The sequence below is a fragment of the Euleptes europaea genome, chromosome 15 (genome assembly GCF_029931775.1).
Source record: "Euleptes europaea isolate rEulEur1 chromosome 15, rEulEur1.hap1, whole genome shotgun sequence".
Taxonomy (NCBI): Eukaryota; Metazoa; Chordata; class Lepidosauria; order Squamata; family Sphaerodactylidae; genus Euleptes; species Euleptes europaea.
In genome coordinates, this window is record NC_079326.1 from 14182723 (window position 1) to 14194959 (window position 12237).

A 12237-nucleotide genomic window follows, 5' to 3' on the forward strand; every position below is an offset into this window, starting at 1 on the left:
CTTGTAGTGCTTTATCTAACGGGTTATAAAGGCTTCCTTGATCTGCTTTCTAGTGAGGGAGCAAGACCCTAACTTCGAGGCTGCTGGGTCTGATCTGCAAGCAAGAGAAGAACCTGAAGTTCGTGTGTCACAGCCTGAAGTAAATATCTCTGCTATGATAGTATCCAAGGAAGATCAGGCATGTATAAAACAAATCTTAATCCAAATAGGCTGCAATTTTGAAGCTAAAAATAAGTTAGGCAGCTTCTTTATGGAAATTATTCAGTTTCTTTAATGAGTTACTGTTGTTCTGTTTTTAGGAGTCCAACCCATCAATTGTATCTGAAGAGAAAGGTAAGGCTTAACACCAAATATGCCATCCAGTAAATATGAAATGTTTATAACATACTCAATAGAACAATTTGTTTTTTTCTGAAATCCTTTCTTTAAAAATATTAAATTCTATTTTCCCTCTTAGTACGTTTTCATGAGGAATTGGAATGGGGGGGAGTACTAATTAAAAATAAAGAACAGCAAAAGAGTTTTCCAGTAAGCAGTGTGAGTCCCAAAATATTTACACTGAAGTATCTCGGGTAAATTACAGTGCCATCATAAGAAAGTCTACTCAGAATCCTACTCAAGTATATTCAATGGGGCTTGTTCCCGGGAGAGTGTTCTTAGGATTGTACTGTAAAAGGACAAACTGAAAAACACTTAGGCCATTAACGCATGGCCATAATTGAATTTATTTGTCCCTGGTGTATCCCACGTTTTATGTTCCCGCATTCAAAAAATTGAACGCACGGGGACATAAAATAGGGACAAACAAATTCGGCTGCTTTCCTCGCCAGGTAGAAGTCACTGCCCGGCCCTGGCCAGGAAAGCAGCGGCGGCACCTTTTCCTCTGGACTCAATTCAAGGTGCTGGTGTCGACCTTTAGAACCATGTAAAGCCTTGGGCCCTACGTAATTTAAGGACGGCCTTCTCCCACATGAATCTATCCACTCATTTTTGGAGGCCCTGCTTCAGTTTCCTCTGCCATCTGAGGTTAGACTAGTGGTAACCAGGGAAAGAGCTTTCTTGATTGTACCACCAGAACTTTGGGACTCCCATGCAAGGGAGATTCGTCTACCTCCCTCTGCCATCTGGTGGAGACTTTTTGTTCTGTTTGGCATACCCCCAATAACAGTTATTGGCTCTCCTTTTGTGTAGTTTTTAAATGTTATTTTTGATTTTTCAGGTGTTTTAATTTTTCCTGTGCACACTGCCTTACATGGGGACCCTGCTCACATGGAAAGGCGGCATAAAAATGCTGTAAATAAAATAAATAAAATCTTTGAATTAACAACTAAATATAATATGACTAATTTTTTTGAGTAAAATGCTACCCAGAGTTTACAAAGATACTCAAAAAGTGATAACTGTAAAATATGAAGAATGTTACTTTCGCCTGCCATTTGTTGTTACATCCTAAGGACCAAAACTTTCTTATTCCTTAAGCAGATTCGCTAATCCTAAAGCAACAAAAGCTATGGTGTTTGTGTTTTACATAGGGACAATGATGTGACACCTACATTGCTCTGAAATAGGGAGAAAAGATTAAGATCCTTGAAGGGCTACAAGTTAATTGTATAATGGCTGAGCTCAGAATGACAATATGAGGAATGTTCAGATCTATTTTTTATTTTGTTATGTAATTAGTCTCTCTTGGGGAAGGGTATTTGTGGTTTCCTGTCTGTTTTTAGTCTTCTTTTTGCCTCGATAGCATGACGTTCTGAACATCCTTGACAGTATAATTTTGAAATTAGCCATTTTAGAGTCAGTTGGTAGACCTTTAAAGATTTTGTTCCTGTTCTCCATTGCAGAATAATACCAGTGCTTCCTCATAAAGGCTGTATATTAATCCAAGATAGCTTATTTCCCCAATGCCTCACTCGGATTCCAGTGCATCCTTGTGGTGGTTTGAAAGCCTGATGATGGTAGTCCTTGCAGACAGAAGTTAACATGGCAGGGCATCTTTTAACAAAGGAAAGGGCTAATTTAACTTATACAGCTTCTGTGAGAACCCATGACACTGCCTTATACTGAATCAGATCATTGGTCCATCAAGGGCAGTATTGTTTACTCAGAATGGCAGTGGCTCTCCAGGATATCTGGGTAAGGTCTTTCACATCACCTACTGGTGGTGGAAACTGCAGTCAAGTCGCAGCCAACCTATGGTGACTTATGGTTTTCAAGGCAAGAGATGTTCAGGTTTGCCATTGCCTGCCTCTATAAAGCAACCCTGGACTTCCTTGGTGGTCTCCCATCCAAGTACTAACCAGGGCCAACTCTTCTTAGCTGCTGGGGTATCTATGACCTACTATCAGATCTTTTAAGCTGGAGGTGCTGGGGATTGAACCTGAGACATTCTGCATGCCAATCAGATATTCTACCACTGAGCTATGACCCTGGGTAGCCTAAGGAGGGTGCAGCTCTTAATCTTCAGCCTTCTACTTTTCAGTTGTTGAATTCAGCTTATTTCACTTAGAACACAGTTTTAAATAAATCATGTTGAGTGGGCTTCTAAACAGTGGCCATCACTTCGTCCTTACCTGCCTTTTTTAAAATTTCAGGCTCTCCAGAAAGTGCTACAGGAGGCATAATAAAACAGGAAGAATTCCGTGTGGAGATAGTGACAGCTGCTGGGGAGGAAATCGAGGAGGAAATTGTGGAGATGTACTTTGAAAATAAGAAACGGTCTGGTGGGGGACCCATTAAGTCCTGCGTTAAAGATGGCCAACGATTAATTATTACTTTTGAAAAGGAAGAAGGTATTTTTATGAGGAGAGTCTTCTGGGATATAGGCTGTGGTTAGCAGAGGGCCCTGTGCTGTGGGACAGATTAAACGTGTGTGGGGTTTTCTTGCTCCTGAAGTAGACAGTTAACACCACAATGAAATATGCCAAGATGGGCTGATCCCTACACCTAAGCAGTTGTGTGTTTGCTTTGAATTTGACCACGTGTGGGTTGTTTGCATGGCAGCCATTTAGTGATTTGTCCTGTGTAGTGAGACAACTGTAGAGAAATGGTTCCTAGGGAATTTGTTTGGGGGCATAAGAGTTTTTAGACTGTTATAGACACTAAGATTGCCTTGATATTTCTACAAACAGGCATAAATCGTGGCATACACACTCCCCTTCTCCCCATTTTTTTTTGTTCTGAACATCCAGCTTGGTGAAGAATTTTGCATAACTCAAAAGTCTCACTATTTTGTGTCATTTGGTCAGTCTTGATAAAAAGGTATTACAGTACTGTTGTATTTTGGAACTGTTGGGTTATCTAAACATGAGGACAATGACATGATAGAATCCTTGGTTTTTATTTCAAGCTGGTACATGCTAATTTTATTAGAAGTTCTAAGTGGCAGTACTGGTTTAAACCGAAAACCTGACCACATTGTCCCGTGAGACCTGAGAATCTGTGGTAAACCACAGCATGGTGGATTTTTTGTAAGAAATATGTAGTGGGCATTTTAAATCACCACCTTTCACTGTTGAGTCATTGGGCTACAGAGGAGCTAGAAATAATGGTCTTAAGTACTTTTTCCAGATTGTGTGTTAGAAATAGGAGGCCTATACTGTGAACTTGAGCAGATTGACATAGTGGTATGAGGCAAATTTTAGATTTAGAATATCCTGTGCTTAGATTTGCCTTTGGCTTCGGCAATCGGCTTGGTGGCTGGACAATGATGCTCCATTCACTATTCTGTTTTTCCCTTCTGCTTCTTTCCAATCAGATGCTCAAGAAGTCTTGCGAAGAAAGAATCACGCAGTAAAGAAAATTGCACTTCATGTCCAAGAGTGTCTGCCAGAGACTACTCAGCTGCAAGTGCTGAGTTCTCTAGTTGTGCTTGAGGATGTGCAGGAGACCATAAACCAATGCATGCTGATTCTGTTGGTAGAAAATGTCAGTGGCTTATCAGAGGAAGACCGTGATTTCAGTGTGGAGATTATACCTGAGAAAACTGTTGCTGTAATTACTTTCTTCAAGCCTACTGGTAAGAGGAAATGGGTAACTGAGCATACACAAGTGCCAGCTGGTTGTAAAACAAACAGCAAGTGGGTTAGATTCTAGGGCAGTGGTGGCGAACCTATGGCATGCGTGCCAGAGGTGGGACTCAGAGCCCTCTCTGTGGGCACGCGAGCCTTCGCCCCAGCACAGAGTTTGCCTGAGTTCGTTCCCCCGGCTGAGGAGGCTGGGGACCAGCGGTGCCTTCCCGGCTCCTCCGGGAAGCTCCGGGCTCCTTCCCAGTGCCTTCTCTACAGTCGCTGGCTGCATGCTCCGGAAGTGAAGACAACGACAAGCCTTCTGTCGAGAACTGGAAGAGGCGGAGCCGGGACGGGGATGGACCAGGAGTGGGATGCCTGGGCAGCCGTCTGCGGTGGGCTGGTTGGTGACTGCAGCGCAGGGGGTTGGCGGTGAGGGCCGAACGGGGGCCCGCCTGGCGTTTGTGCTGGAGCCGTGTGCGGGAGCCAAGCCCTTCGCTTAGCTCGGGTTTCCACTCCGCTCGTTCATGCAACTGAAGGTGCCTCTGAGCGTGTGCAGAGGGCTGTCCCCACCATCAGTGCCCCCCGCATAACAGTCTTTTTTAATTCGTATGAACAGTTGGAAAAAGAACCAAACTGAAGGGGTGGGGGCTATGCTCCAGCTGCTTTCCTTCCCCCGCTTGGCTGCCCATGCAGGGTTGCCAACCTCCAGGTAATAGGAGGAGATCTGCTATTTCAGTTCACCTAGAGAAAATGGCCGCTTTGGCAATTGGATTCTATGGCATTGAAGTCCCTCCCCAAACCCCACCATCCTCAGGCTCCGCCCCAAAAACCTCCCACAGGTGGCAAAGAGGGACCTGGCAACTCCATGTGGACTTCTAGCTGTGTTGGCACTTTGCGATAAATAAGTGGGTTTTGGGTTGCAGTTTGGGCACTCGGTCTCTAAAAGGTTCGCCATCACTGTTCTAGGGGGAGAAGAAGCACCTATTGTGGTCTGAAGAGCTGCGTGTTCTTCTCCGTCTGCCCTCCAATTGCACATCGACAAAGTTTGGTTGCAAATTGATTCAGAGCAGCTCAGAAGTGTCACTTCTGAGCTGAACAAATAGTTCCTCAGTTTGCCAGCGTGGTGTGGTGGTTAAGAGCGGTGGTTTGGAGCAGTGGACTCTGATCTGGAGAACTGGGTTCGATTCCCCACTCCTCCACATGAGCGGTGGAGGCTAATCCACCCTCTTTCAGCCTCACCCACCTCACAGGGTGTCTGTTGTGGGGAGGGGAAAGGGATTGTAAGCCGGTTTGGGTCTCCCTTAAGTGGTAGAGAAAGTCGGCATATAAGAACCAACTCTTCTTCTTCATTGGCTGGCACTTATGGATTGTCATCTCCAAAGGAAAGAGTTGAGCTATACTGAAATACTTTGGGTTGGAACTAATCCCTTAAGAAGCCGCCCAAGTGCTTTAAATTGGATTGTGTGGTGAGGCATTTGGCTGGTGATTCTGCTTCACTCAATTTGAAATAACACACCAGGGGTATTGCTATTGTTCCAGGGCTACCATTTTTATTGGTTTTAAACATCTTGGCTGTATGGATCGAAGGCAGCTGAGAGAGCCAAGCCTTGAGCCTGCATCCCTAGAACAGGATGAATTGATGGCAGGCAGGGGGGTTGAGTGGGCCTTAATGTCATGGGTTTAAACTGGGTAAAATTGATAGCCAGAACAAAGATACAAGTATCCTAGGGATAGCTAGGTAACAGCAGGAGATTTGGTTATTGGTTATTGGGGGAAATTACTGAAGGAACTGAGGAGGGAGGAGTATGCCGTTAGTGTAGAGGTGCAACTTAATGCATTTTTTTAATCTGTTCACAGACACAGACGAATTCATCAAGGCATTCAACGAAAACCATAGGGTTAAGCAACTGAACATTTCTGCACGTTCTCTGGAGGTGACCAAAAGCATTCTAGTCGAAAACATCCCCTCTGACATATCCATTGATTTTATTGTTGTCTATTTTGAAAGCAAGAAGCATGGAGGTGGGCCAGTGTCAGAGGCCAATTATCTTTCCAAAGAGAATTCGGCCATCATTACTTTTCAGCATAGCAAAGGTAATCTGCCATTAAGGTACCTTCTGAACTATGTTTGGGCTAACAAAAGCAAACAACCCCCCTCCAAATAAAAAAAGATGTAGAGAGAGAACTGGTGGGAAGAAGAAGAAAATGTTAACCTTTTCTGGTTTCCAGGCTTCCTAGGTGGGTAGTTAATGAATGTTAACTTGCTGCTCTGAATTCCTGGCTTTTGTTTGAGAAGAATACATTAGCATGAGTAGTGAAGAGGATGGGTGATTGAGGGCTGTCAGGACTTACATATGACAGGTGGTGCTAAAGGTGCAAGTGAGCAGGCATTTGACTTTCTGACCAGAAACCTCCAGTATCAGAGGTTGTTGTTGCCTATTATATTAGGTGCTGTGGAACACAAGCAGGATGGTGCTGCTGCAGCCTTCTTGCTTGTAGGCTTCCTGGAAGCACCTGGTTGGCCACTGTGTGAACAGATTGCTGGACTTGATGGGCCTTGGTCTGATCCAGAATGGCTTTTCTTATGTCCTTAAAGCAAGTATTCATCGAAGAAGTTAAATGAACACAGATAAGACAACAGGAAAAGCAGTTCTGCTCAGTCAGTACTGTTTGAATACTTGTGAGAGCTAGCTGGCTTGTAATCCTGCTGTCCTAAGACTAGCAAATGGATGTTTTGGTTTCTTTTTCACACATGCACGGCACATTGCCTTGGGTCCCACTTGTGGCCAGGAAGCTTGACATCAGGGAGGACAGAAGAGATGGAGTGCTGTGTAGGCGTCCCTGTCACTTAAGGCCCCAATCCTGAAGAATCTAGTCTGCTCTTGCATTCTTGTAGCTACAGGCAGAGTAATGCAGAAGATTGGGTTGGATCGGGGGAGGCCACAGTATAAATTGCTCTGCATGCGAAACCATACCTGGGAGTCTGGACTGGGAGTCTAAAATAATCCTGGAAAGGGCCCTTTCCTTTCCTTTTATTGATGGAAACCAAGGTTTGAAGGTTGGCAATGTTGTTGTTGCCTAGCAACCCCTAAAATGGCCAGTGAGATCTCAGAGGTTATCTGTTTCTTAAAGGTGTAGGTGCTGCTTCTATTATGGGAGGAGGTTAACTCTCAGTTGTATTTTGTTTTTGTTTTAGATTTCAGATTTTTCTGCAAAACCAGGGACATTTTTGAGTTTATAGAAAGATCTGTCTTTCCATGACTCCAGTCTCTGGTTTTGGATATCCACAGATGAGTCCGTGTTGAGAATTAGATATACTGATAAATTGGGGGGTGGAGGGGGCTGATTCATTCAGGACAAGACTGAGGAGTGGCAGCATATGCAGCAATGTCCTGCCTTCTTTGGAGACTGTATTCACCATAACTTGCAAGGCAGACTTCATAGAAACTCTCTTCTAACTGTATGGCTTCCTCTCCCCTTTCTTTTTAAAAGATGTAGCTACAGTCTTGGCACAGAAGCACTATTTCAACCAACATCCAGTTTCTGTTCATCCATACTACAACTCTTTGGACACAGCTCTGTATGGGAAGGCGAGGCCACAACCTAAGATGCCAGAACCAATCAGAATCTCCTTGGATCCATACCACTGGCAATTTTTACAGCAGAATAGGCATTTACTACAGGAAATAGATCATGAAATGGCCAATTACTATTGTGAGATACAATGGCCCATAGGACATTGTGCATGCCCAGAAATTACAATTTGTCCTTCACATACCTTGATGAAACAAAAAAGGTCCTTGGCCAGGTCTTGGAACGAAGGTGCTTCCAGCCAGTTTGCTCAGATTCTGTCAAAGCACAAAGTTGTAAAGTGCAAAGTGACTGCTGAGGTGTGGGAAGCCATAAGAAATGGTGTAGTAAAAGATGACATTTTGATCCTCTCGGATATTCCAGAAGGAATCGTTGTTTTGGTGGGTGCAGCAGAAGATGTAGATTGTGCAGAGCAAGAGATGAAGGTGCTCATAGGAAATGCTGTTAAAAAGATTGAAAAAGAGAGGCAGGCAATAGAGGTGATTGTGACCATTGATGTTGTAAAGTACACCATTTTAAAAAATGCTGGACTACAAGAAAGTATTAGCGTGGAGTATCCAGACCTAAAGATTTCCTACGATACTTCAAAAAAATGTATAAGCCTGTATGGTGCAGCTGCAGAAGCTTTTAAAACCAAAAGTGATATCCTTGAAAGAGTATCCAGTATGGCCCAGAAGCCTATTGATGTTCATGCTTATGTACTAGTTTTTCTACAACATGTGGATAATGAAACTCTGTCACAACTCTTATTCTGGGCCAAAAAAATTAATGTCTTTTATGAGCTCAAGGAGAAGAAGGTCCTGCTGACAGGAATAACTCCTCAAGACCTTCTACAAGCTGAGGAAGAGTTGAAGAAGGATCTGGACTACAAATGTATTGAACTGGAAGACAATTTGGTCATCCGTAAGAGGGAGTGGAGGGAACTAACTGATAGTATGTACAAGGCTCATAACTGTTCAAGTGAAGCGATCATAATTAACGAGTTGGAGGATCGAGTCATCATAGCAGGTTATTTCAGAGAGGTGGCCAGTGCCACTCAGAAGCTCTCCGATTTTGTTGATAGGAACACTTGCATTCAAAAAACCATCAGGACTACTTCTGAGGCAGTTACAATGTATGTGGAGAAGGAAAAACACAACATTTGGCACAGTCTAGTACAGCGTGGTGTGAAAATTGATTTTGGTACACAAGCAAGTCGCAGAGTGATTTCCCTTGTTGGTCCCAGAGTAGAAGTGCTGAAAGGACTTGATCTCATGGAAAAACTACTGTCTTCTCTGAGTTCTACAAGAATGATCGTTGATAAACCAGGAGCCAAAACTTCGTTCAAGGAACAAGAACATTTATATATTACAGGGGCAAAAGAACAATTTAATTGCTTAATCAGGCTTCAAGAAGATGGGGAAGAATCTGAAAAGGACCATGGCAACGGGGGTGTTCATGAGGGATGTGGGAAGCTGTGCTCTGAAGTTAAGATGAGAAATGGTGTTGTAGTAGCAGTTCGTAAGGGTGATTTGACTTGTTATCCAGCTGATGTTGTGGTCAATGCATCAAACGAAAACCTGAAACACATTGGTGGTCTCGCAGATGCTTTATTAAAAGCAGCAGGCCCTGAGCTACAAAGTGAATGTGATGAACTTGTGAGGACGTATGGACATTTGAAGCCTGGCTGTGCAGTTATCACAGATGCTGGGAATCTACCGTGTAAACAGGTGATTCATGCAGTCGGGCCAAGGTGGAAAAGTTTTGAGAAGGAGGAGTGTGGGTTGCTGTTAAAGAAAGCTGTCAGGGAAAGTTTGCAGCTGGCAGCGTTGCATAATCATCGCTCCATAGCCATCCCTGCCATCAGCTCTGGGGTCTTTGGATTCCCACTAAAAGAGTGTGCCCATTTCATTGTGACAGCCATCAAGGAAACCTTACAGGAGTCTACTGGGATTGGCTGCCTGAAACAGATAGACCTTGTGGACTTGAAGGAAGACACAATTCAGGCTCTCACTGATGCCTTGAACAAAGCATTCGGAGATGGTTCATCCCTGGCTAGAGGCGGAGCCTCTCCATCAAGCTCTGAAACCATCAAGCTCCGCCCCAGACAGAGAAGAACTGAACATCCAGGAATAACTACTGCTGAAGGCTTGATGATAATACTACACCAAAAAGGAATTGAAGATGCTACTGTAAGTATGCTGAATACTTACGTTTTGGTGTTTATTTGTTCATATTACTGCGCAAAGCTAAAATATGAAGTTAGAAAAACTTGAAATCAACTTGGGAGAAAATACAGAATTGAACAATTTGTGTCTTCTTGAGCTGGTCGCAGGTTAGGTGGCATACACCGTATTTTTCGCTCCATAAGACGCACTTTTTTCCTCCTCAAAAGTGAGGGGAAATGTCTGCGCGTCTTATGGAGTGAATGTGTGTGTTAACTGGGGCCGAATCGCCGAGAGGAAAGTGCTGGGGTTCCTGGGTCTGTCCGGCGGTCTGTTCGGCGGAGCGCTGCTTTCCCCTGCTGCAGAGAGGAGGCTGCTGGGGTTCCTGTGTCTGGTCTGTCCGGCGGTGCGCTGCTTCCCCCTTCTGGTCGCCTGATCTCGCCAACAGGGATTCAGTGTACTCCCATTTAATTTAATTAATTATCCAAGGTAAACTCGTTTTCCTGGCACTATCAGGGCCCCCTCCCGCTCCCCTCCCGCTTAAAGCCCCTTCAACCACTTACCTTTATCCAGCGGCGTGCTCCCTCGGCGCTGGTGACCTCTCCTCCAACGTCAGCTCCCAGAGCGCGCATTCAAACCGTCCACAGGAAAGCATTACTCAATGCGATTTTCGCATTGAGCATCGCGGAAGTGCGTCTAATGGCTATCAGGGAGACAGCCACTAGAGGCTGGATTAACCCTGCAATGTAAACATAGCAGTTTCTCTGAAACTGCTATGTTTACAGCTGCAGGGTTAAAACTAGGGGGACCTGGCACCCAGACCACTTCATTGAGCTGAAGTGGTCTGGGTGTTTTCCTCCTCTAAAAACTAGGTGCGTCTTATGGAGCGAAAAATATGGTACATTTTCTAGTAAATAAAAGTTTCTGTAGTTTGCACAGTAGCCTTAACTCTGTGGAGTTACAAGCATTAATTAAATGTCCTAAATCTGTTATGTGGAAAGGCACTATACAGCTCTTCTTTATCTCCTGCCCCCTACACCATTACTGAATTTATTTTAATTTTTGCATCCCCTTGGTATGTTTTGGAGTTCATATTTAGATATGAATGATAGTACAATACAAAGTTACTAGCACGGTTTATGTTTATAATTTCATTTTCTCTGTGTTGACTACTTGGAAATTTACCCAGGTTGGTTTGGGATAGTCTTCCCCACCCGTTCTAGACAATACCCACTCCCTTCCATAACCTTGGCTATTCACTCCCTCACCTTCAAAGAAACCCTTTGAAACAAGTTGAGAGGATGGTCATGGTCACAGATCCCCCTCTCATGTTACCCACCTGTTTCTTTACACCATCACCTTAGTGTGTCTTGAAGCTGGGAGGCCAAAGGCAGACCTCATAGAAATTAACACCAGTTTACACCTTTATATATCATAATAGGCCCCAGTTTGCCGGTGAGTCCTAGGGAAGCATAGTTGCCCCTGCCCAGAACCTGTGTCTTCATTCTATGTTAAAGGGACCAGTAATCCTTAAGGCAAAGAAAGATAACCGTGCCAGGCCGGAAGCATTATGTGGTGGCAGGCAACCAGTCCCAGTGCCTATTCTCTGCAACCAAACACCAATGTTTTGCACGCTAAACATCTTCCTGTTGTAGTCTAGAGAACAGCTAGCTCTTTAAACATAGTAAAGGGAAAGAACTTGCTGTTCATAGAGCTGCAATAGCTCTACATAATTTGCCGCTGGTGTTCCCACCCAGAAAATGTTCTTTGTTTCCTGCCGTTTGGTCGGTGATAGCATTTATCAGATGTTATTCAGAACATCTCTGCGTTGTCTCAGTGACCAGCGCTAGTATCCTCAGCCATTCCTCTGCCTAAGCAGATGGACTCCTTCAGAAACATTTGGAGTAGGGCGAAGAGGCACTGGCAGCATTTATTTCACACTGCATTCCCTAAATGTATTATTATTGTTATTGTGTTATTTATAGTCTGCCTTTCTCACAGAGTCAAGGAGGATTACATACAGTAGTTAAGTCAAGTACAATCAGCAGAATGAGAAAAGTTCTAGCTTAAAGCTAGTACAGCATCCTACAAGGAAAACTGGCAAAACTGACTACCATGTCTGTCTTTACCCATCTAGGCTGCTGGTTGGACGCAGTAGGTGCCATAATAGAACAGTGGGCACCATACTAATTAAGAGACAGTGCTAAAATGTAGCGTTGGCAGCATAGACTTCTCCTTGGCCATCTGCAGCCTTACAACCCTTCTTGTGCTGAATGGAAACTCTTGTCAGGTCCCAGGGCCAGAGGCAGAGGAGCGTAGTCAATAGTAGTCTTGAGTTCACAACCGAGGTATCAAGGGAGTCCAGGTACAAATAGCCAAAATGTAATCCAAGAGCAGGGTTCCAGTCCGAGTTCCTAAATAAGCCAAGGGTCAGAAGCAGGAAAACAGAGTGCCAAAGAATAGTCAAAGTCCAAGATACATACAGAGGTCCA

General features: G+C 44.2%; 1 protein-coding gene across 1 annotated transcript in view; it reads left to right on the top strand.

The window, feature by feature from the left end:
* The first annotated feature begins 2598 nt into the window (after positions 1-2598).
* LOC130487876 (protein mono-ADP-ribosyltransferase PARP14-like) overlaps positions 2599-12237 on the top strand; it is a 28096-nt gene continuing 18457 nt past the window's right edge. Inside the window, exons 1-4 of the mRNA XM_056861423.1 lie at positions 2599-2792; positions 3758-4018; positions 5868-6104; positions 7503-9772. Of these exons, the coding sequence (XP_056717401.1) occupies positions 2696-2792; positions 3758-4018; positions 5868-6104; positions 7503-9772 (2865 nt within the window). The 5' untranslated portion in view covers positions 2599-2695. The remainder of the gene's footprint in view (positions 2793-3757; positions 4019-5867; positions 6105-7502; positions 9773-12237) is intronic.